This window comes from Peromyscus californicus, unplaced genomic scaffold, assembly GCF_007827085.1.
Source record: "Peromyscus californicus insignis strain IS unplaced genomic scaffold, ASM782708v3 Scaffold_7__1_contigs__length_154581171, whole genome shotgun sequence".
NCBI classification, from domain to species: Eukaryota; Metazoa; Chordata; class Mammalia; order Rodentia; family Cricetidae; genus Peromyscus; species Peromyscus californicus.
Window position 1 is genome coordinate 69825137 of NW_026294595.1, and position 21850 is coordinate 69846986.

General features: G+C 46.4%; 1 protein-coding gene across 6 annotated transcripts in view; it reads right to left on the bottom strand.

Moving 5' to 3' along the window:
• The window catches only part of Alkbh3 (alkB homolog 3, alpha-ketoglutarate dependent dioxygenase), a 90659-nt gene that overhangs the window by 51606 nt on the left and 17203 nt on the right, over positions 1-21850 (bottom strand). The window contains exons 9-10 of one of the 6 annotated variants that reach the window (XM_052724936.1): positions 3500-3598; positions 1219-2878 (exon numbers count right to left, since the gene is read on the bottom strand). The exons of 2 other annotated variants lie outside the window; for them this stretch is intronic. In XM_052724936.1, the coding sequence (XP_052580896.1) occupies positions 2786-2878; positions 3500-3598 (192 nt within the window). In that variant the 3' untranslated portion in view covers positions 1219-2785. Of the gene's footprint in view, positions 1-1218; positions 2879-3499; positions 6578-7982; positions 9655-17193; positions 18580-21850 lie in introns of those variants that run through there. 3 more of the 6 variants (XR_008215150.1, XM_052724939.1, XM_052724938.1) reach the window with 3 other exon arrangements.

Genomic DNA, 21850 nt, shown 5'->3' on the forward strand with positions numbered 1-21850 from the left:
CAAGTCAGCTGAGGTAGCAAAAAGGAGTCTAAGGGACATTCCTGAATGAGCTGTGACCCAAATGTGCTAGAGACCACCAGCTGGGCTAGTGGACCTGGACCAGAGCAGACTCCCATTTCTGCACTGAGTGTCACACTATTCCCTCATGTGCCTGGAGGCTAGTTCCATTTCTGGGGTAAAGCCCGGTGTACCAGTCTGCTGACTGGAGCAGTGATGCTGTTAGGATGCCTCAAACTTAGTTTGGACATCATCAGGGTTCCCGCATGTCCTCAGAGATGACAGGACAAACAGTAGGGGAAATTTCACCCATCTGTGAAGTTCTGAGGCACATCTGCTTAGATATGGTTAGGAACCACTTGCTAGGGAGGTTGCCCAAGACTGTTTCTAAATTCACCGCACCCAACCCCCTGCCAAAATGAGTTTCCCCAGTTTAATGGCACTGTGAGTTTAGTGAGCCACAGCTTCTGACAAGATACTCGTGTTGGCTAAGGAGAAATGTGATGCAGGCATCTGCCCTGATGCACAAAGAAATCAGGGGACACAAAGGCCGCCTGCAGCTGGCTCTGGTCAGCTCTGCTGGAGCAAGGGCCTCAGAGGATTCCACCTCAGTTCAGCATGGATGAGAAAGGGGAAACCGGCTTTGGAATTAGCCTTTGAAATTTGTCTCTGCCCGCACAAGTGCTACTAAAATACTTCTTAGGGACTCAGCTTCTTGTCTCCACAGCAAAATCAGTAGGAGGAAGATGAGATGGCGACTAGAAACTCATAGGACAACCAAAGCTCATAGAAGGCAACTAAAACGAAACCTGCTTCTCATGCTCAGCTGCAGACTGGCTGTCTGGTGTGCTTTGTGCCAGCAAACAGCTTTGTCTCAGTTCCTGGGTAGGGCAGGAGCTGCAAAAGGCTGGTGTGGTGACTGCACATCACCATTCCTATCCACACCAAACCTCTCTAGTTCTGGTCTATGGCAAGAACCTGCTTGACACTTCAGAAGGCATGGGTCCTAATGGTGGAAATAGCTGGTACCAGTCACACATGGGAGTCTCCAGTAAGGGCAAGAAACAGCAGCAGTGACTTGTGCTCTTTGCCCAGGAAAGCCAGGTGGAGCCCCGGCCTGTGTGGTCAGACAGGGCTGTGTTGAGTGCAGAGAGTGAAGGGTGCCCTAAAGCAGGAAGAGATAAGCCCCAGCAGTGAGGAGGGGGTGCTGGAAGACCTGGAGCCGCCGGCCAGTCTTTTTATTTATAAGGAAGCGGGGAGGAATTTCCAGCATCAGTCACTAAACTCCTAATCCAAGCTGACCATACCAGGTTTTCTTGGCTTGAACTGGTCAACAGCTGGGAATTAAACAGAGGGCTTATGCTCCTGGTGATTCATACCTTCTTCCTAGGAAGACTTAGTATGATGCTCAAATTCTAATACAGTATTTAGAATTTCTTACAAATGGATCTATATACATTTAAAAAAAAAAAAAAAAAACAGACTCTGATACAAGGAACCAGGGAGCTTGTAGGAGCAGAGTCTGGCCAGGCTAGTTCCATCTGAGCCCTGAGTAAGCTTGCCCAGCCTCTGGCACCTTTCCATGTCATGGGGATCATCCATGGAATGGAAACAGGATAATAACCAAGACAGTAAATTTTCTTCCCAGGACGAGAAAGAGAAACTCTAACCCGTGTCCTACTTTCATCCATTAACACTCACTCTTCCTCTGGGTTTGAGTTAATCGGGTACATTGCTCCTGAGCCAAGGTCAAGGAGTCATGTGTTTTTATGATGCAACAAGGGGCAGCTACCCCATTCTGTTTTGGAAACCTTGGTGACATCACAGCTAACCCCTGATCTTGGACACCCAGTAAAAGGGAACACTGAGTCAGAAGAGCCTTAGTCACAGGCTTCTGAAATCTAAGGTAGAAGAGCCATGAGGTCATCCAGACTATTCCCTGCAGGGCTGATCTGATTCTATCTGGCTTGGGTTTAAATGACTCAAGGAATTCTCTAGAGGAAGCTAATCTATTGGAACAGCTGTTACCAACAGGGCATTTGCTGTTCTTCAACCAAAATTTCAGCCTGTTTTCCTGACATCCAGTTATTTCTTGCTTCCAGGAGACAGCACTGACTTTCCAGGTAGGACTGCCTGGGTGGAGACAGGAGCACGCTGGCTTCTATTTATTCAGAGGTCTGTAGCCCCAGTGTGCCCCAGGAAGACTGACAGCTGGGAGGTTCAGCTGAATAAACAGTGTCCCTGAACATGCAGCTTTCCATTACAATAACACACAAACCAAGATGTTAAGGAGTCAAGGAAGGCTTCAACAAAGCCCAGAGAAGCCACCTCTGTTTGGGTTTCAGCAGCTGTCTGCCTGTGGAAGGCTCCAGAGTCACTGACATGTATTTACATCTCCATTTTGCTAACGTCATAAGGAACAAACATGTTCAGGTCTTCCTCAGAGGCACAAGGCCATTTGTATTTCTTCAAATTAAAGGGGGGAGGGCAGGAGGAAAAGAGCTGATGGACCGAATCATCTGTGAGCACAGTTATAGCAGTGTTTAATTTGCTAATGATAACCCTTGATTTAGAGATCTGTCTCGAAGTAACGGTTCCCTTAGTAGACATGCTGGCAACAGGAAGCACTGGTAGCTCTCCTTCGGAAGGACAAGGACCTGGGAGGCAAACACCACAGTCTCCCAACAGCCACACGGGCGAGTGCAGAGCTGTTTTTGAAAGTGCTTCCAGGAGCGGGGGAGGGGGTGCACAGCCCCCACCTCAGTGGCAACTTTGCAGACATTGCCCATCACCAGGGTGCTCCTCTGGGCTCTGGATAAATGGTCCGAAAGGTTAGGTTTACTCTCCGTTCTCTGGAATGGTATTCCTTGGGCACTCGGTGCTAAATGGAAATATTAATAGTTGTCCGGCATAAATATAAATGCATTTTTTAGTTCACTGTGATTTACAACTTACTTCTGAAGATATGGAAACAGTCCCATTTTATCCCTGTCTAAATGAGCAGCACTAGGTGTTCTACAGTCCTGTAGAAAAAGGTCTCCTCCTCTGAAACAAAACTCCCTGATCCCAGCAGGCTGTGGCAGTGCCCTGGCAGCGAGGCACCTTACTTTTTCTAGCTGTTGCTTCTACTCTGAATGTCTGTATCTAACGTGACCGTACCCACAGTGACCTAAGAGCTGTGGTGGTGTGAGGCCCAAGATGGCAGCCACTGAGATTTTCACAAGTAAATTAGTGTGAGTCATGGCTGAAGTGGTCAGTGGGCACAGTGGCTAGTGGCTGCCACAGCCGCACAGACATGGACCCCTCCATCACTACAGAAACTTCAACCAGAAGCCTCTGCTGAGAGGTCTGTTTTGACTGACTCTGGGTATGACATCACTTTATTGCTGCTCACTCAGTATAAGCATTTGCTCCTCTCCTTCTGTGCACTTTGAAAGGACTACTCCTCAGCCCGGGCAGAAGCTGTCTCCAGAAAGTGAACTGCTGGGACTCAAGTCCTCACCTGCCAGTCAGCTTGTGTGGCTCCTTCCATGATTAGCAAGGTCCCGTGATCAAGTGGTATCTTCACTCTTTCCACGTACGTATAGTCTCCATTCTCTTCCTAGAAGACAGCAGCCATCCCACTGAAGCTTTTGTTCATATGGCCAAGAAGCAAGAGAGCCTGCAGGCCGTGACTCCTCAGCCAGGCTGTGGGCGCTTGCATAATGCTCTCTCCCTTGGCAGCTCCTTGGCCTAAGGCCAGCTGTTTTCCCTCTCTATTCCTTAATATACTTATTTGTGACGTGGGGATAAAGATAAAGTAGTATCTGCTACAAAGGGCCAATCTGCGCCTCAAATGACGTGTGTAAATGACTTGGGGACCAGCAACAGGAAGAGCTGTCGAAGAGTTAGTTGTGGGCACTGTTCTTTAGAGAAGTCCACCCTGACCTAAGAGGGAGGTTAAGACTCGCCTACCTCTGCTATGCAGTGCTATGATCCAACATAATGGGAGGAAAATGGCCTCTGACCAAGGCATGGTAATTGCTTTAAAACAATGTTTCTCAACCTTCCTCATGCTGTGACCTCATGTTGTGGTGACCCCCAACCATAAAATTATTTTTGTTGCTATTTCTTAACTGTCATTTTGCTACTGTTATGAATAATAAAATAAATATCCGTGTTTTCTGATGGTCTTAGGCGACCCCTATGAAAGGGTCATTTGACTCCCAAAGGGTCATGATCCACAGGTGGAGAGTCGCTGCTTTAGAACTAACCCCAGCTCTCCCCTTGGCTGCTCCAGGTGTTTGGGAGATGTATTCCTGCTCGTTCCAAACAGGAATTCTCTCAATAGCAGGAATTTCTCAAAGAAAGGAACTCTGGCTTGACTAGATCAGTGTTGTCAAGGAAGCCTGGCTGTTTGAGGGTGGTGCTTTTGAGAATGGATCAAAAATCCCGAACATCGGGAGCATGCTGGCTAGCTCTCAGCTTCAGTGCCTGACAGTCCCCACAGCACACTACAAAGAAGTCAACAGGTGGTTTGCTCCCCTTCGAAGCTGCTGCTACAGGGAACAGCCTCCTGGCTTCCTGGCTCAGCCACAAAGAGCTCCCTGGGTGAGAATGGGACAGACCTGAGCTTCCTGATTTCTTCTCTGCCACTGTGGGCAGAGACAGTGGGCCCATCCGTTGTCCATCTGGCCCTTCCCATGCAATGGTTACCTTTGGGTTACTGCAGGATTTACTGTAGTGCAAGTCTGTTTATGTTTATTACTGCAGGGGTCTCTCTGAGAACCTAACTGTTTACAATGATTTCCCCAGGAAAATCTAAAATCAAAACAATACTGAACTTGTATAAACAGTCTACGTTCCAGGGCCCAACCCTTGGCAGTGACTTTGTCAAGGACAGCCAGAATTTTTACAGACAGAAGACATAAGCAATGTTTGAAACAGCTTTTGATTGGTTGGCTGGTTTTGTTTTGTGTCTGTCACCTTTTCTCTTCCAGGAATAAGTAAGCAGCAAACCCTGACCTCTGGCTGCTCGACCGACCAGAGAGCACGCTGGGAAGTGACCCTGGAGGGTCATGGGGGCCCATGCTCACCCCCACCTACCTGCACTTCAGAAGGCAAAAGCTGGTGCTTGGAAAAAGTATGCCAGACCCCTGATGAATGCCTTGCTAGAAGAAAGACAGCAAAAGAGTGTGTCCATCCTCCATGCCATCAGAGGGCTATCAAAGCTTGACACAGACTGAAAGGCAGGTCGGCTCAAGCGAAAACCTTGCTGGAGGCAGAAGGAGCTCTCCTACTCTCTCCAGAGTCATGGAGGACAACATGAGTCTGTAAATTGTACAGACACTCTGATGAGAGTGAAATGATGCTCAGAAGAAAGTCTCCACTACCACACAAAGGCAATTCTGAGATCTTCTAGAACATCCACAACACTGTGGGGAGGTAGAGGTGCTGAAAGTGGGGGTGGGGGGTGGATGAGGTGGGGGGTGGGGGGAGCACTATAATTCCATCTGGAACCATGAAGCAGGAATGTATCTGAGGGGCAAAAGAGAATTCCACATGCAAGAGGCTAGCATCCGCATTGACAGAAGCAAAGTTTAACAGATGCACTCTCCACTTGATACTCTTAGGTTCTCAATTTTTCAAGTGAAAGAAAATTTCAGGCATAGTTTGAACACATAATATTCAGCATAGCCACTAGCCACACCAAAAGGCAGACCCTCGAGGTCCATGTGGTCCATAGGGAGAGAGAGTATTAGTATTACTCACTTCAGCATGTGGTATGAGAGGTGATTATTGTTTCTTCCCTGCTTGCAATTTATTTCTCCTAACACCAGTGACTTAGAAAACACATTTCTAATTGCAGGAGATGGCAATTGTGGTGGTTTGAAAGAAAATGGCCTTAAAGGGAGAGGCACTATTAGAAGGTATGGCCTTGTCAGAGAAGTGTGTCACTGTAGGGGTGGGCTTTGAGGTCTTTTCTGCTCAAGCTTCTCTCAGTGTGACAGTCAGTCAACTTCCTGTTGCCTGCAAGATGCAGCACTCTCAGCTCCAGCACCATGCCTGCCTGCATGCACGCCTCCAAGCTTCCTACCATGATGATAATGGACTGAACCTCTGAAACTGTAAGTGAGCCACCCCAATTAAATGTTTTCTTGATAAGAGTTGTCAGGGTCATGGTGTCTGTTCACAGCAATAGAGAATCCTAAATAAGACAGCAAGGGAGCCTCCCAACTGGCAGAGCTCATCAGTGGCTCTCAAGGCAGAACAACTTGGGGGAGATAGATGAAAAGCCAGGGGAAACTCCTGCTATGTGCAAAGACTGGGTGATGTGGGGAGCAGGGGCCACAATGTCAGAGAAGCTCGTTCACGGCTACCAATGGGTACACTACTTCTGTGACCATCTGCTGTACCCAGGCAAGGCAACACACACACACACACACACACACACACACACACACACACACACACACACACACAGCTTAAGATAAAAATGTCTATCCCTGCTATCAGCTAAAATAAGCTTCTAGGCTAACAGTCAACCTCTGAGGAGTGAGTGATGATTATAGATGTTCTAGAGTCTTCCACATATTGAAATCTGAAAAAAAAAAAAGCCACAAATGGCTTATTTTTCTATCTGTGCTGAAAAGAACCCTCATTCTCCAAGTATAGCGGTCCATCTGGATGCTTAGGTACTCTTTCCTAAGGAAATGCTGGGGCTCTGCACACTCTTGCCTCAAGCCCACCAAGGTATTGCTCTATTTAGTTTCCATAGAAAGATAGTACTTGGGGGAAATCCTGGGTGTATTTATGTCATTATTGACCACCATAGACAGGAAACTAGGCAATTTCCTTCCCATTAAAAAGGTAATGCATACTATGAAATTTGAATTTTTCAGGTAATCACTTCTTTCTTGTCCTAAAAGGTAGTTAGAAGTTTCAGCCATTACTTCAAAACCTTCCTATTTTCTTTCTAGAACCCATCATAACTCATGTTAGGGATGCAGTTCTAACTCTTCGTGTCAGCTTTGCCGCTCAATCGGGGGAAGGGCTGCATATTGCTGCTTGTCAGAAACACTCGTGACTAGGGCACATCAGTAGACAGATGCTAAGTGACTGAGGAAAGTTCCAGTAATACACAGAAGCCCCCTCTCCCTCCCTTCCAGAGTTCACATGCAGTATTCCATTTACATGATCATTTCCATTTTTAATGTATGAACTGTCTTTAAATATATAATAGTTCAAAAATATTGTAATGTAATATTGCTTTGTGGGGCTGGAGAGATGGCTTAATGGTTAAGAGCATTAGCTGCTCTTCTAGAGGTCCTGAGTTCAATTCCCAGCAACCACATGGTGGCTCACAACCATCCATAATGAGATCTGGCGCCCTCTTCTGGCTTTCAAGCATACATACAGGCAGAACACTGTACATATAATAAATAAATAAATCTTTAAAAAAACATTGCTTTGCACAAGCATATTCTTTTTTCTTTAAGCTCACAGATACGTTTGACTACCTGTGTGTCAGGCATTGTACCAGTGCTGGGGTACAGTGAAGAGCAAGTACACTGTGAGACTGAGATTTTTTTTGTTTTGTTTTGTTTGGTTTTTCGAGACAGGGTTTCTCTGCGTAGCTTTGCGCCTTTCCTGGGACTCGCTTGGTAGCCCAGGCTGGCCTCGAACTCACAGAGATCCGCCTGGCTCTGCCTCCCGAGTGCTGGGATTAAAGGCGTGCGCCACCACCGCCCAGCCGAGACTGAGATTTTAATACACCAGTGTCATTGATTTGCTGGTGGTGTTGTTTTTAAAGGAATAAGAAAAGTAAACTTGCCGGGCAGTGGTGGCGCACGCCTTTAATCCCAGCACTCGGGAGGCAGAGGCAGGCGGATCTCTGCGAGTTCGAGGCCAGCCTGGGCTACAGAGTGAGTTCCAGGAAAGGCGCAAAGCTACACAGAGAAACCCTGTCTCGAAAAAAACCTAAAAAAAAAAAAACCTAAAAAAAAAAAAAAAAAGAAAAGTAAACTTGAGGCGAAGCATTACTAAACATATATATCTTGGATAGAGTATAAAGATGGAACTCCTGGGCAAGGGTATGACCTTTAAGGTGCTTGATTATAGTGCTAAACTGCTTCCTCACAAAGCTTCCGGCAATTGGTACTTCCATGAGGAAAACATGGCAGTACCGATCCGGCTGAACACTAGCCATTGCTGGTGGTGGGAAATGAGAGAAAGGACAACACACATAACCGTCCAGTTCCACGTTTCCCCACGTGCACATCTGCTGCTGTTTGTCCTCCGCTGGAATCTCTTTGTCCGTGGTCTCCGTCCACTGTGCTGGGGAGTTAACACTTTGCTAACTCATCGGTGACTGCAGACATGGTCTGGCAGGCCAGTCACCTCGGCGTAAGTCTCGCAGGTCCTGTTCTTGTTTCTATCTGCCCTTTAACTGTTGTTTGATGTTGGATAGCTCAAGAATTTCTGGACGTGATTCCAGTGACCTTTCTTTGACCTCTTTCATGGGTTTTATGCTTAGAAAGGCTTTTCCCATCCTGAGGAAAGTTAAATATACAGCTGCATTTCCTTTAGTTAGAACAAAAAAAGCTCACATTTTTCAGATTTAACTCTTTAGTCTACACTGCATTTTTGTTTTGTTTTAGGAGCTTTTGTTTGTTTTCTATGCCTTCAGGGGTGGGGGAAGGGGGACTAGGTTTCATTCATGGTAGGTAAGCAAACTAAGACTGAGTTACCCACTAGATCCAATGTTTCTCTCATAACAATATCCAAGTACTGAATGGAAGGTTTCCTGCTAGACTTGTAGACAGGCTTAACCATGCTGGTACCATGGTGGAGGTGGGCATGTTGGGCACTCCATACATCACACACAGCATCACTAACCCTCACTGCAAACCCATGGGGAAATGCTATCCATTTCTCACAAGCTTGGGGAACTAGGATGAAAAGCTGGCAGGAGGCAGGGCAGCAGGCGAGCACAGACCTGCGAGTGCTCAAGCCCACCATCATTTCCCCACACAGCTTCCAGGGCAAGGTGAACTCCAATCCTCAGGTCCCGTCACTCTGTCCCCTCGTGACATGGCGCATTCACCTTCCTGAAGGAACCAGCCACCTCCGAGGAGAGAGATGCAGCAGGAACAACAGGCCGGCAGCGGGGATCCTGAGGAGCCAAGTGTCCGCACAGAGGGGTGAATACTGCTGAGAAGCAGCTTCTCACTGCTGCCCAGTGTCGTCTCGTCCTCTGGCTTTTCTGGGGAAGAAGCTAAGTGGGGCTTTCATATGAAATCTCCAGTTATAAGTGTGGGCAGCTAATTTAGTCTCTTCAAAACCACAGGAGGCCACACCTAGCTCCAGGGCTTCTCAGCAGTGCGGCTGCAGGACCCCAACAAAACTGTCCTGCTCCTACAGCAGCTGCCCCAGCTAGCCTGTAACCTCCGGGGGCCAGCAGTCATCACGCTCTTCCTCGACCCCGTCCACTGCACCAGATGAAGAAGCCACTCTAGCTTCAGACAGCGTATCTCTGTCTCCCCACAGCAGAAAAGGCTGTTCAAACAAACTATGCTTCCTAGTGTGGGCTGGGTTAACAGCAGAGCATTTGGTCTTCTACATCTCTTTGAGCCTCCGAAGAGCGATTTAAGAAAACTCCATCTTGTTACTAGGATCCTAATAAAAACAACACAAATAAGCAGAAAGGGAAAGGAAACAAAGTGAGCGCCCGCTACCTCCTCCTCATTTCCCCAGCTCACAGGAAGCACTGGGCATATGGCAATTGCTAGTTTCCAGGCTGAGGCATCAGAGGAGACTCACAGGCTACAGAAGCCCAGAGAGTACTTAACAAGGAGGTGTCAAGCATGTCTGATAGGCAGAGATAATTCAGGAGAATAGAGCAACCACACAAAGAATAGTGGGAACCCCATGCAGGCCAGGCAGAGATAACATGCATGCCTGACAATCTGGTTATGGGTTCCATCCTGCCCACTGTTCTAGCTGCAGCAATGGACTTTTCTGAGCTATTGTCAATTGGTTTAATAGCTCAGAAAAGTCCAGAAACAGCTCAAGGTTGGTTCTGTGCTCCTTTCCCTATGTTCTCTTGTCCTGGATAAGACAAAGCCCACTGCTTTACATAGTACTCATTAATAAATTATTAAAGATCAACAAATAGTTTCTAAGCATCCTCTGCAATGAGGTGACGCTATGTCTGTTATTACCCTATCTGTACAACAAGGACAGTAACAGCATTAACTCAAGATTCAGGACAGATTAAGGATAAAACCTTTAGGATGTAGACAGGCAACACCATATGACTGGAGTCTGTTATCAGTGCTTTACCTGGTGGGACTCTCATAATCTGGATGGTGTCTCTGGCAACTGAAGCCAAGGCTTTCTTCACAGTTAACGGCCCACTTTACACGTGTAAGTTCCAGGCATCTAAACCTAGCATGCAGGAAAAGAATTCCTGGGGATAGAAAGATGGCTCAGAGGTTAAGAGCACTTGATACTCTTGCAGAGAACCTGGGTTGGGTTCCCCACACCCACAGGGTGGCTCATAACTGTCTGAACTCAAGTTTCATTGGTCCTATGCCCTCTTCTGGCCTATGTGGGCACCTGGAAGTATGCACACATACATGCAGACAAATGTTCAACACATAAAAATAAATCTGGAGAGAAAGAAAGGACCTCTTTACAAGAGGACAGAATCGCCGGGCGGTGGTGGCGCATGCCTTTAATCCCAGCACTCAGGAGGCAGAGGCAGGCGGATCTCTGTGAGTTCGAGGCCAGCCTGGTCTCCAAAGCGAGTTCCAGGAAAGGCGCAAAGCTACACAGAGAAACCCTGTCTCAAAAAAAAAAAAAAAAAAAACAAAAAAAAAAACACAAGAGGACAGAATCAAATAAAGGAATCCCTTTACTACACCGTGAGTTTAACAGCATCTCCATCCACCAAGTGAGAAAGCCCGCAGTGTGGGAGCCATCCCTGATTTCTGCGCCCACATCTGAAACACTGGCAAGTTCTGCTTCATCTCTCCAAATAGACCTCAGATCTACTCTCTCCTCTTCCTCCCACAGCATCTGGTTCACGGTAGCAGCCTCCCACTGAGTCTGCCGCTCCCCAGGTCGTCTCCTGCTCTTGCCTGTCCCGCTGCTATCCACACAGGGCCACAGTTATCCTTAAACATGGAAACGGTCACGTCCCAGCCTGCACCGACTCCCACTGTGCACAGAGTAAAACCCACACTCCTTCCTATTGCACAGTTCCTGGGACTTCCATCCTTCTCCCGCTCAATGTCCTATCCCCAGAGCTAAGCACAGTATCTGACGCACAGTAGGTACTAAGTTAATATCTGGTTGGTGGCGAGGAGAAAGCCTGGAAGTGCCGCTCCTAAAATTACTACTTGGCACTGGGCAATGGACAGAGGGTGGCACAGAACGGGGCTGAGGGCACCCCGGGGAAAGGCAGGTTTGGCATTTGGATATGTGGTAAAGGAGCCTGGGATGAAGATGTCACTGAGAGATAGATGAAATCTTTAGCCATTTCAATGAAGAACTAGCAAGACAGGGCAGGGCATGGTGCATGCCAATGTTCTTGAGACAAGAAGATCATAAGTTCAAGACTCCCTAGGGCTACATAGCAAGAGCATGTTTTACGAAAAGGAAAAGGAAGTGGAGAGAGAGAGAGAAGAAAAGGATGGAAAAAGAAGGCAAAGAGAAGAATTAGAAAGTCAGGACAGTGGTATAGCAACTATAATCCTAACAGTCCAAGAAGCTGAAGAAGGGGGTTGAGAGTTCAAGGCCAACTTGGGCAAAATTTTATCAAAAGAGAAATATAAGAATTCAGATCATTTAGACACTGATTTGGTGAGAAACAGGGAATAAAGAACTGAAAACAGCATTAACCTGACCAAGAAAATAGTGATACAATCAACAGAAATGGATTTAATGCATTTTTTGGAAAAAATAATGACTCAAACTTGAAGGCTGAGTTTGGAACTTCCATGTGCTATTATGAAGAAACATCTCAGAGTGCAGAGAAAGTGACACGAGAAGCTGGATAAGAGACTGAGAAGTCATCCACCAGAGCACAGGGAGGCGTGAGGTCTGAGGAGCTCCATTCGTCTGCTTAGCTGCTTAATCCAATCAGGGCTGTGCAAGGGGACACAGAACAAGACAGGCCTTCCCATGAGGTGTTTACAGTCTGGGAGCTCACAACCTTCTGAAGAGTAAGAGAAAGATAACAGAACCAAAGATAAGCATCCATATTTAATCCGTCTCTGAATGTCAAGAAAAAACTCAAAGGAGATAAGTAGTAACAAGGAAAGCACATGAAAAATCCAGATAAGACAGGATTTCAGAAGCCTTACCTAAGGGAAAGAGATGGAGTTTCATACCTGCAAGGTGGACACGAGTGAGCAATAGTGCATGAAGAGATGATGGCTGAGGAAAAGCAGTGTTTTTGATCTGAGGTAACGGCATCCATACACTTCTAACAGACTAGGGCCGGAGGAGCAGATGTTTCAAGAGGAGTTAAGATGTAAAGGAGACTATGCAGACAGCCCATTCCAACCAACCCTCCTCACTTCTTCTTTTCTCCCTCCCTTCTTCCTTTTACCCCCTCCCCCACTTCCTCGTTTTAAAAGTTTCTTTGAGCGTGTGTGCATATGCACGCTTGGACGGATGGATGGATGGATGCACGCACACATGCACGCACGCACGCACGCACGCACGCACGCACAGGTATACATGGAAGTCAGAGGTCAGCTTTCAGCTTTCCACCGTATTGAGGCAGTCTCCGTCTGTCCGTCTCTGTCTGTAGTTTCTGCCATCTCACTCCATGTTAGCCGGCACATGAGCTGACCTCCCACCTCTCAGTAGGACTCTTGAGATTACAGATGTGCATCACTATAGCCTGATTTTTTTCCAGAGACCAAACTCAGGTTGTCGGGCTGGCATAGAAAGTGCTTTTCTCTGCTGGGCCATCGCCCTGATTGGTTGCACTTGCGCATTTATTTGCTCTTATGCTCCCCCCTCCCCAAGAGCCATCCTCCCAACCAGGGAAGCCATGTTGGGGAATTAACCCCAGGGCCCGGAAGTACCCTACCACTCGGCTACACCCCCATCCCCAAATCTGTGCTTCACAGTCAAGAACAGAGCCAAGATGCTGGAACATGGGCAGGAGTAAGTAGAGCTTCCTCAACATAACAGATACAATGGAGGCTCCCTGACTCCCCAGCTCTCTGGTCCAGGGATCAGACAACTGGTTAAATTGCTTCCTAAGTACACTAAAATCTTACTTTTTTTTTCAGTATGCAACAATATCTTTAAAAATAAATGCAGCTACCTATGTGCTAAGGCCACACGTCCCCTTGTTGCCCTACCTCCCAGGGCATGGCTATGCCAATAACATTCCTTTGGTCAACAGTATCATTTCCTGACAGCTGGTTTCCCCTGTGGTGTCTGTATTCCCCGGGAGCACCTGGCTGGGCTCGACACTGCGCCACAGGTCAGGCACAGCTGCAGATCCTCTGGCTTGAGGAGGTCACTACAGCACTGGATGCAGTGGGGCTTTGTGCACAGTGGTGAAAAGGGACCCCACAAAGTCATCTCTGCTGTTACTCTGCTGACTCAGCCCACCATGCAGTGACAGCATCCTGGGCATTGATCTGAAGCACATTAACAACAGAAGCAGCTGCCTCTGAAATGAGATCCGGAAAACCAGAGCTTTGGACCACAGAGCTCAGTGGTTCAAAACCAACAGCCTGAAATCCTCCTGCCACACACACAACTCTTCCGACTTTTAGCAAAATTTTTCCTGGTTTTTTGGCATTCATTGGGTTTGAAAGGTTCTGGTGAGTAAGTGAGAAAAGTAAGCAGGAAGGGCAGGTGGGTGCCTCCAGGCGCACTCACTGATCCTGCAGGATGACACCACCTGCCTCGATGGCTCACAAGGGGGTCTGGAGGCCTGAGGACTCTTGGCTGCAGCATGGTTCTCTGCAGGCACCAATGCGGAGCCCTGCGGCCTACACTAAGCAGATCCCTGCCTTCCTCCTCAACCAGACATGCTAGAAGAGAACGGAGACCAGAGGGAAGCACTTGCTGACGAGGTTTACTGTTCGGATTTACTGTTGGTACAGTCCTGGGGCCTGGATGGGGCAGGTAGTTACTGAACCGAAGCAATAACAAGCCCAGCTTTTCACTCACAGCTGGAGCCATTTCAGCTACACTGGATGTCGCCTTGCAATCTGAAGTCAGTGATGAGGATGCTGTTTTCAGTTATACACACTTCCTGGAAATGTAGCTTAAAGGAAGTGCTATCTTGACAGAGCTTCCTCCAAGAGTGCAGCACCAGAAACGCCCTTCGTCCTCTAAGAGCAAGCAGGAAAGCACATCCAGCCATGCCTGGCATCCAGCTGACCACAGGCACTACAGAAGTGAACCATCAATAGCAGAGCTCTCCTTTCCAGACCATTCCTGGACATGATCTGACCACACATAGCCCACTGCCTCCTGTACCTTCCACCACATCCTTTGGCATTCCTGTTCAGAAAGAGAAAGGCTGCCTACATCCTCAACCCGAAGGGACCCTCTTCCCTTTCATCCTAACTGAAACCTAGTTGTCTCCACAAGCTTGAACATCCCCTGAAGCCCTCTCATGCAGAAGATGGCCACCTCTCAATCTAGTAAGGGTAGAATTGTGGTGGTATTGTGTTCCCAAAAATATGTGTACCCTAATAAACTTATCTGGGGTCAGAGAACAGAAAAGCCACTAGATACAGAGGCTAGAAAATGGTGGCACTCACGCCTTTAATCCCAGCACTCCAGAGACAGAAATCCCTCTGGATCTCTGTGAGTTCAAGGCCACATTGGAAATGGCCAGGCATGGTGACACAACCTTTAATCCCAGAAAGTGAGCCTTTAATCCCAGGGAGTGGTAGTAGAAAGCAGAAAGATATATAAGGCGTGAAGACCAGAAACTAGCAGCATTTGGCTGGTTAAGCATTTGGGTGGTTAAGCTTTCAGACTTTCTAGCAGCAGTTCAGCTGAGAGTCATTCAGATATGAGGACACAGAGGCTTCCAGTCTGAGGAAACAAGACCAGCCGAGAAGTTGGCCAGGTGAGATAGCTGTGGCTTGTTCTGTCTCTCTGACCATCCAGCATTCACCCCAATAACTGGCCCCGGGTTTGGTTTTATTAATAAAACTCTCTAAGATTCATGCTACATCTGGCGCCCAACGTTTGTGGTACGAATTCACGAAAAAGCCTCTTGCCTGTGGCTTTGTAAGCTTCCAGCTCAGGCAGAGCTACACTCGGCCGGCTGTGGTGGCACACACTGGTAGGATTTACTAAAGGAGGCAAAGATAGGAGGATCCCAAGTTTGAGGCCGGCCTAGGAGGCTTGGGAGAAGCTTCGGCCCGGACCGAACCACAAACAGTGCTGGGACCATGGAGGCAAAAGCTGCTGCTCTGAGTTGCTGGCTCCTTCTCATCATGTTGATGACTGCAGTAATGTTGCTACCTGGGAAAAAAAGTTTACTGCTGCTGGTTCAGAGAAGAATTGCCAGGACCATCATGTTACAAGAAAGCATCGGCAAAGATCAGTTTGGAAAAGTTTGGCAAGACAAATGGTGGGGAGAAATTGCTGTGAAGATTTTCTGTTCTAGGGAAGAATGTTCATGGTTCAAAGAGACAGACATTTATCAGACTGTGATTACTCCAAACCACAGAGGAGGTACAAAAAAAAAAAGTCTGCAGTGAACCATGACCACGCCTAACAGTGACTTTGAAATCTTCAAAAGGATGATGGGACTCCACAAAAATGATTCCACATAGACTATGGTAAAGCCATTAAGCTGATTAACACCACGGAAAGATCTGCTTTGGACTACAAACTGCTCAGAGCAATTTCGAGAGGGCTAGCTGAGATGATCCAGCCTGACAGACTACTTGAACAAGGACTTGAAACAAGCCCTGCACTTTTTCATTATGTAGAAGCTGAACAAATGATATAGGACTTGACAATTAACCCCAAAATTTTCTTTTCAGGATCCCCTAAAGAGTAAGTACTTTTAAGAAAACGACACCCACATTCCCAAGAGGTGGGATGGGAGGTTTTTGGTTGTTTAATGAGTTATGGATATTGTCATTGTTTATGATGGTTGGTTACAAGTTGTTAATTGTTAATGGTCAGGAAAAAAGCTGAACATGGAGATTAGATTCAGAGGTTTTGTTTAACAAAGAAAGAAAAAAGAGAAAAGAATATAGTTATGAGATAGATCACTGAATGTATTCTGAGAAAAAAGATAAAGAATAATAGGATAAATGGGTAAATCACTGAATCTACACTAAAAAGAAAAAGAGGAAGATATAAAAATGGCAAAAGGTAGATTACTGAATCTATTATGAAAAGAAAGAATACTTTTAAAAAGGAATTACTTGTTTTAAATAAGTAGGTAATGAAAATTTTTTTGTCTGTATTTGTCAAATGTTACTGGACTGGACATTGTTATATATTAATGGAGTTTTTTTATCTGAATCTGTCAAATGTTAATGGACTAGACATCGTTAATGTAATCTTGACTGTGTATATTGTATATACTTATTGGATATAATTTTTCTTGTATTAGTTATAAGCTTTTTTTAATTTTAGACAAAAAGAGAGGAAATGTGGTGGTATTGTGTTCCCAAAAATATGTGTACCCTAATAAACTTATCTAGGGTCAGAGAACAGAAAAGCCACTAGATACAGAGGCTAGAAAATGGTGGCACTCACGCCTTTAATTCTAGCATTCCAGAGACAGAAATCCCTCTGGATCTCTGTGAGTTCAAGGCCACATTGGAAATGGTCAGGCATGGTGACACAACCTTTAATCCCAGAAAGTGAGCCTTTAATCCTAGGGAGTAGTAGTAGAAAGCAGAAAGATATATAAGGTGTGAAGACCAGAAACTAGCAGCATTTGGCTGGTTAAGCATTTGGCTGGTTAAGCATTCAGGCTTCTAGCAGCAGTTCAGCTGAGAGTCATTGGGATGAGGACACAGAAGCTTCCAGTCTGAGGAAACAGGACCAGCTGAGGAATTGGCAAGGTGAGATAGCTGTGGCTTGTTCTGTCTCTCTGATCATCCAGTGTTCACCCCAATAACTGGCTTCAGGTTTGGTTTTATTAATAAGGACTTTTAAGATTCATGCTACATAGAATATCCACCCCCCCCCCCCCCCCAAATCACTCAGTCTGGCCAAATCAGTGAGTTCTGTGTTCAGTGGAAAACACTGTCTCAAGTCATCCAGAGTCAACGTCTGAGTTCCACACACATACATACACACATACACCCTTCCCCAACACTAGAAACAAAACAAAACCACTAAATCTAAGGTTGGCAAGATGGCTCAGCAGGTAAAGGCTCCTATCATCCATCCTGATGATGTGAGCTTGATCCCCAGGACCCACGTGGTGGAAAGGAGAGAACCAACAAACTCCTACAAGTTGCCTCTGATCTCACATGTATGATGTGGCACATGAGTACCCTGATACATATACATATTACACACACACACCACACACACACACACACACACACACACACAATGTAAATGGAAAGAAAAACCCTAAATCACTTTACTGGGCATGATAGCATACTTATAATCAAACCTATAGAAAGCTGAGGCAGGAAGATCCAAAATTCCAGGCCTACTGGGTTACACAGTGAGACTCTTCACAAATATACAAGCAAAACAAAAACTTGGGAATTAGTTATTTCCAGAACATATCAGGGCACAAATTCTGGTTGAGACAAGGTCCCAAGGAAGCAAATGCCAATTCCAAGTCTTCCAGAGTTTCAAGTCTGAAGGTAATTCAAGTCCCACAGGACAATGTATCTTTATTTACTCACCCCCCAGATACGTTTATTTTCCCACTCACATCCCTGCCCTCCAAGGAGTTCAAAACCTCCTCACTATTTGTGACCCAGTGGCTGCCCCTGTTCCAGGTGTCCCACTACACTCTCCTATTTACTTCCTTTTTAGCTCCCGATTAAGTCACCAATGGGATAGTGCATATCTACTGATTACTCCAACAACCGTCTTGGATAAGCATTTCAATGATTCCCTTGAAGTCACTACAAAGACCATTTAACTTTAGGAGAAAAGAGTAAGCATTGAGAGTATAGGTAAGTGCTGCTTCCCAGTCCAGGGGCAGAATCAGGAAGCAAGGCTGATCTTCCGACCTTCACTGGAGGGTGTCTGAGAAGAACAGGGTCATCGAGAACTTCTCTCAAGTGTTTCAAGCTCTCAGGGCAGATGCTGTGATCAAATGGCTTAATGAAAAAGAGGGAGCCTGGTTGGTGGACAACTGTAATGCCAGCCCTGGGGAGGCTAACTGTGAGCCTGAGGCCAGGGTGGTTAAGTCAAACAAGACCCTGTCTCAAAACAATTAAAAGGACGGCTGACGATAACTTAAAACCATAGCAGAGGGGACACTGTCTGTGGTGGAGGCTCAGTCACCAACTCTGAATGCCCCACAGTTCCAGCCTGTCCAGCTTCCAAGGTTAAGCCACTCAGTGCTATAACATTTTAGATCTCAGTATTTTCCTTCTTTCTAAAGTCCTGGAAAAAAAAAATCAATATTTATGATCAAGATGACTTTTTAATACTCCAGTATTCCCAGGAGTGTATAACAAATCATTTAGTGAAGTGTGTTCTCAGAGACTCTACCATTAGTCTTGCTTTTATAGCCGCCTCCTCTGGTGTGGTGCACATCCTCCATAAGGTGCTAGGGAGAGGAACAGCCAGAGAGAAGCCTCTTTTGCCTCAACTCAATCATCTGGAGGTGAAGGGAAGCCCCTCCCACAGGCACGATTCAGCTGATCAGGAAAAGAGCTCATCCAAGGTAATTTGCTACAAAAACGAGGCTTTTGGCATCTAACCCTCCAGTGCATCACAAACTTCCTGCTATTATCTAATAACCCCCCAGCCATCACTGTTTCCACGGTAACCGACAGAGAAATAGCAGCCTGCCAAGCGGCTTTTGTAGTTCCTTTTCTAGTTTGCTCTTCTGTATAGAATTAGAGTTAGATGGGGAAAGAACCAGGCTAATCTTTGCAAACAGGAACACGATGTAGTTTGGGAAGTACAACCAGGCTCGGGATAAGTAGTGCAGAAAAGCTTTCACGAACCCTGACAGGGTACAAAAGGTCTGTTGATGTGTATTTGGTAAGCCTTCCCTTGTCTTTGGGCAGGACAGGCTGGCACTGGCCAGTTTCTGATGTGACCCACACAAAGGAAGGGACAGGGTGCAGAACAAGACCAAAGAAGACTACTGTGCCCTTTGGACTCTAAAATCAAACTCGGAGCAAGACTCCACAGGCTTGGAGCAGAGGACAGTGAAGGATGGTTGGCACCTTGTTGTTCCCTGTTTAATCCTGATGGCATGGGCTGCCCAAATCAGAGGGCATGTGGGGACTGGAGGTCTCCTTCCACGTCAGCAAGGGAGAGACTGTAGGAAATAGTGTGTAGAACATGGGGCAGCTTTCAGATCAGCAGCCGGACTGATCGAGGTGCCAGACTGCAGAGCAAGCAGCTGCTACAGGGGTGGAAGAGTCTGAATTTGTTAAAAAACAAAATGGGGGGGGGGGGAGCAAGACTATCTCTCTTGCTGGGCATGGCAGTGAATACATTTCTAGCACTTGGGGAGATAGGGGCAGGAGGATCAAAAGTTCAAGGCCACCTTTGCTACAAGAGATCCTGTCTCAAAAAACAAAAAGTCTTTGAAAGTAGCCACCAAAGGCTTCTGTCTCAAAACTCCATAGCTATGTGAAACCCAAGAAATCTCTTGGCCTTTATCTGCTTCAGCTGAGAAACCAAGTCAATCAGACAGGTGACAGCTCTCACCTGATAGGTCAAAGCTAACGGGGATGTAGAAGACTCCCTCCTACAACATTAACTAACACAAAGGTCTTGTTGGCAGACAGGAAAATTACAGCCAGTAGTGACATTCAGAGACAGGTCCTAAGAGTACCGAGAGTCAGACCTCCAAGTGCCACACAGAAGAGTGACTTATCCTGTTTAACTCTGGGTTATGAGTCACGATGAGCCACTACCTGAATTTAGACAGAAAAGCAGACGAAGATTTGAACAGCTGATTCCCTCGAATCCTTTAGGAGAGGCCCACTCGCAATAAGATGTATGCCCCGAGAAATAGTTCCACGGCTGTCAACTCAAAGAAAGGCTTCTGCATTTGGTTATATTTATGGGGCTCCAGAGTTTTGGAATCTGTTAATGAAGTCTGAGTGAGTCCTCACAAGTTTAAACATGTGCTGTGTTTACTCAAGAGTGGAACTTCTAAGCTGTAATCACCAATGTGTGATTATAATCTCAAACACAATAACATTCAGTTTCTCCATCTTAAACAAAAGTCAAAATTGAGAGTATGCACAAGAATTGTGCCAATTCAATCCCAGTTAAAATGAGGCCAGAAGCCAAAACTTACTAGAGCCAGTAACCGGGGTACTGACTGTTTATGTTTCTTCCCAAACTCATTTCCGCAGCCAACTTTATTTCAAGACCTCAGATAAATTTTCTCACTTAGGAGATGTATTATTTCCATTAACTCAGCTGGCACAGTTGTAGTCCAGGGCCACCGAGGGGACTTGACCTCTTCCACTACTCCATGACCTATGCTTTCACCAGGTTCCTGAAAACAGACTTCAGGAAGCCTGAGGAGAGACAGCCTCGGTGTGGGCAGTCTCTCTCTTAAATAGAGCTTTCTTCCACACGGTCACACCCAGAAACAATGCTGCATGTGTTTGCTGACCACACACCAACCTACAACATAACAAGTTAATACCAAGAAATAGTTCTTGTCCACCTCGTGCTGGGCTTCTGCTTGGTTTGTCTGTGGTGCTGACAGAACCAGGGCCTTGCACATGCGCTCTGAGCTGTAGCCCTAGTCCCTGAGACAGGTCTTTCTCTGAGAGAATGAAGAGCTGGGTGCTGGGAGGGAAGATGGTCAGGGTGTTTCTGGGCACCAACGCACTGCTAACGTTTAGCAGTCGGGAGCCGCATATAATTGAAACTATCTACTCGGAAAGCATACTTTGGGAATTCTTAAGTTCCCATCTATAAATAGGCCCCCAATTTTTTCATAAGGGGGTAGTGTTGAATGTATGTGGGTAAAGAAACAGTCACTGAAGACTTAAACACTTGGCATCAAAGCAAATCAATGTGAAGAACCAAAGGGAGGGTGATACCCAAGCTGACAGTACGAGAGCTGGAGGAGCAGCCTGCTCACTCACAGCTAACCTGCAGCCCCAGGACCTGCCTGGAAAAGGGCTGGTGTCCCACTGTCTGCTCGAGAAGAGGGTCTGAAAAGCCATCAAGCTCAGTGATCCTCCACTACCTCTAATATAGGAGTCTTACAAAGGCAAGAAGAGCTCTTCATATGTGTGGGCTAGGATCCAAGTGCAGGCCTAGGTATAGAAGTGTGATCATGCCTAAAAGACACCAGCAAAGGCCCGGCAGTTTGGTGCTCAGCTCCTTCCTAGTCCCCAAGAAGGCTGCTGGAGATACGGTCATGGTTCTTACACTGGTGACTGAGAATGCTCTACCAACAACAACCAAAGTTTAGGTGGAAACAAAACCAAAGCAAACTTGATCAATGGAAATAATACCAACAGATGGAGTTTGATGTCCTATGTGTCAAATAACTCAACGTGTTACAAAACATCTGCACGCATGAAAACCCAATGGCACTGTAACCTGGACAGGCCTGTTACTGCATTCTTACAGAAGTATCTGATGTAGAAGAGACAGGAGTTCTGAGCAAGTCAGGAGGCCTGAATTATGAATTAGGTCATCATCAAAACACAAGCTGCTGGCC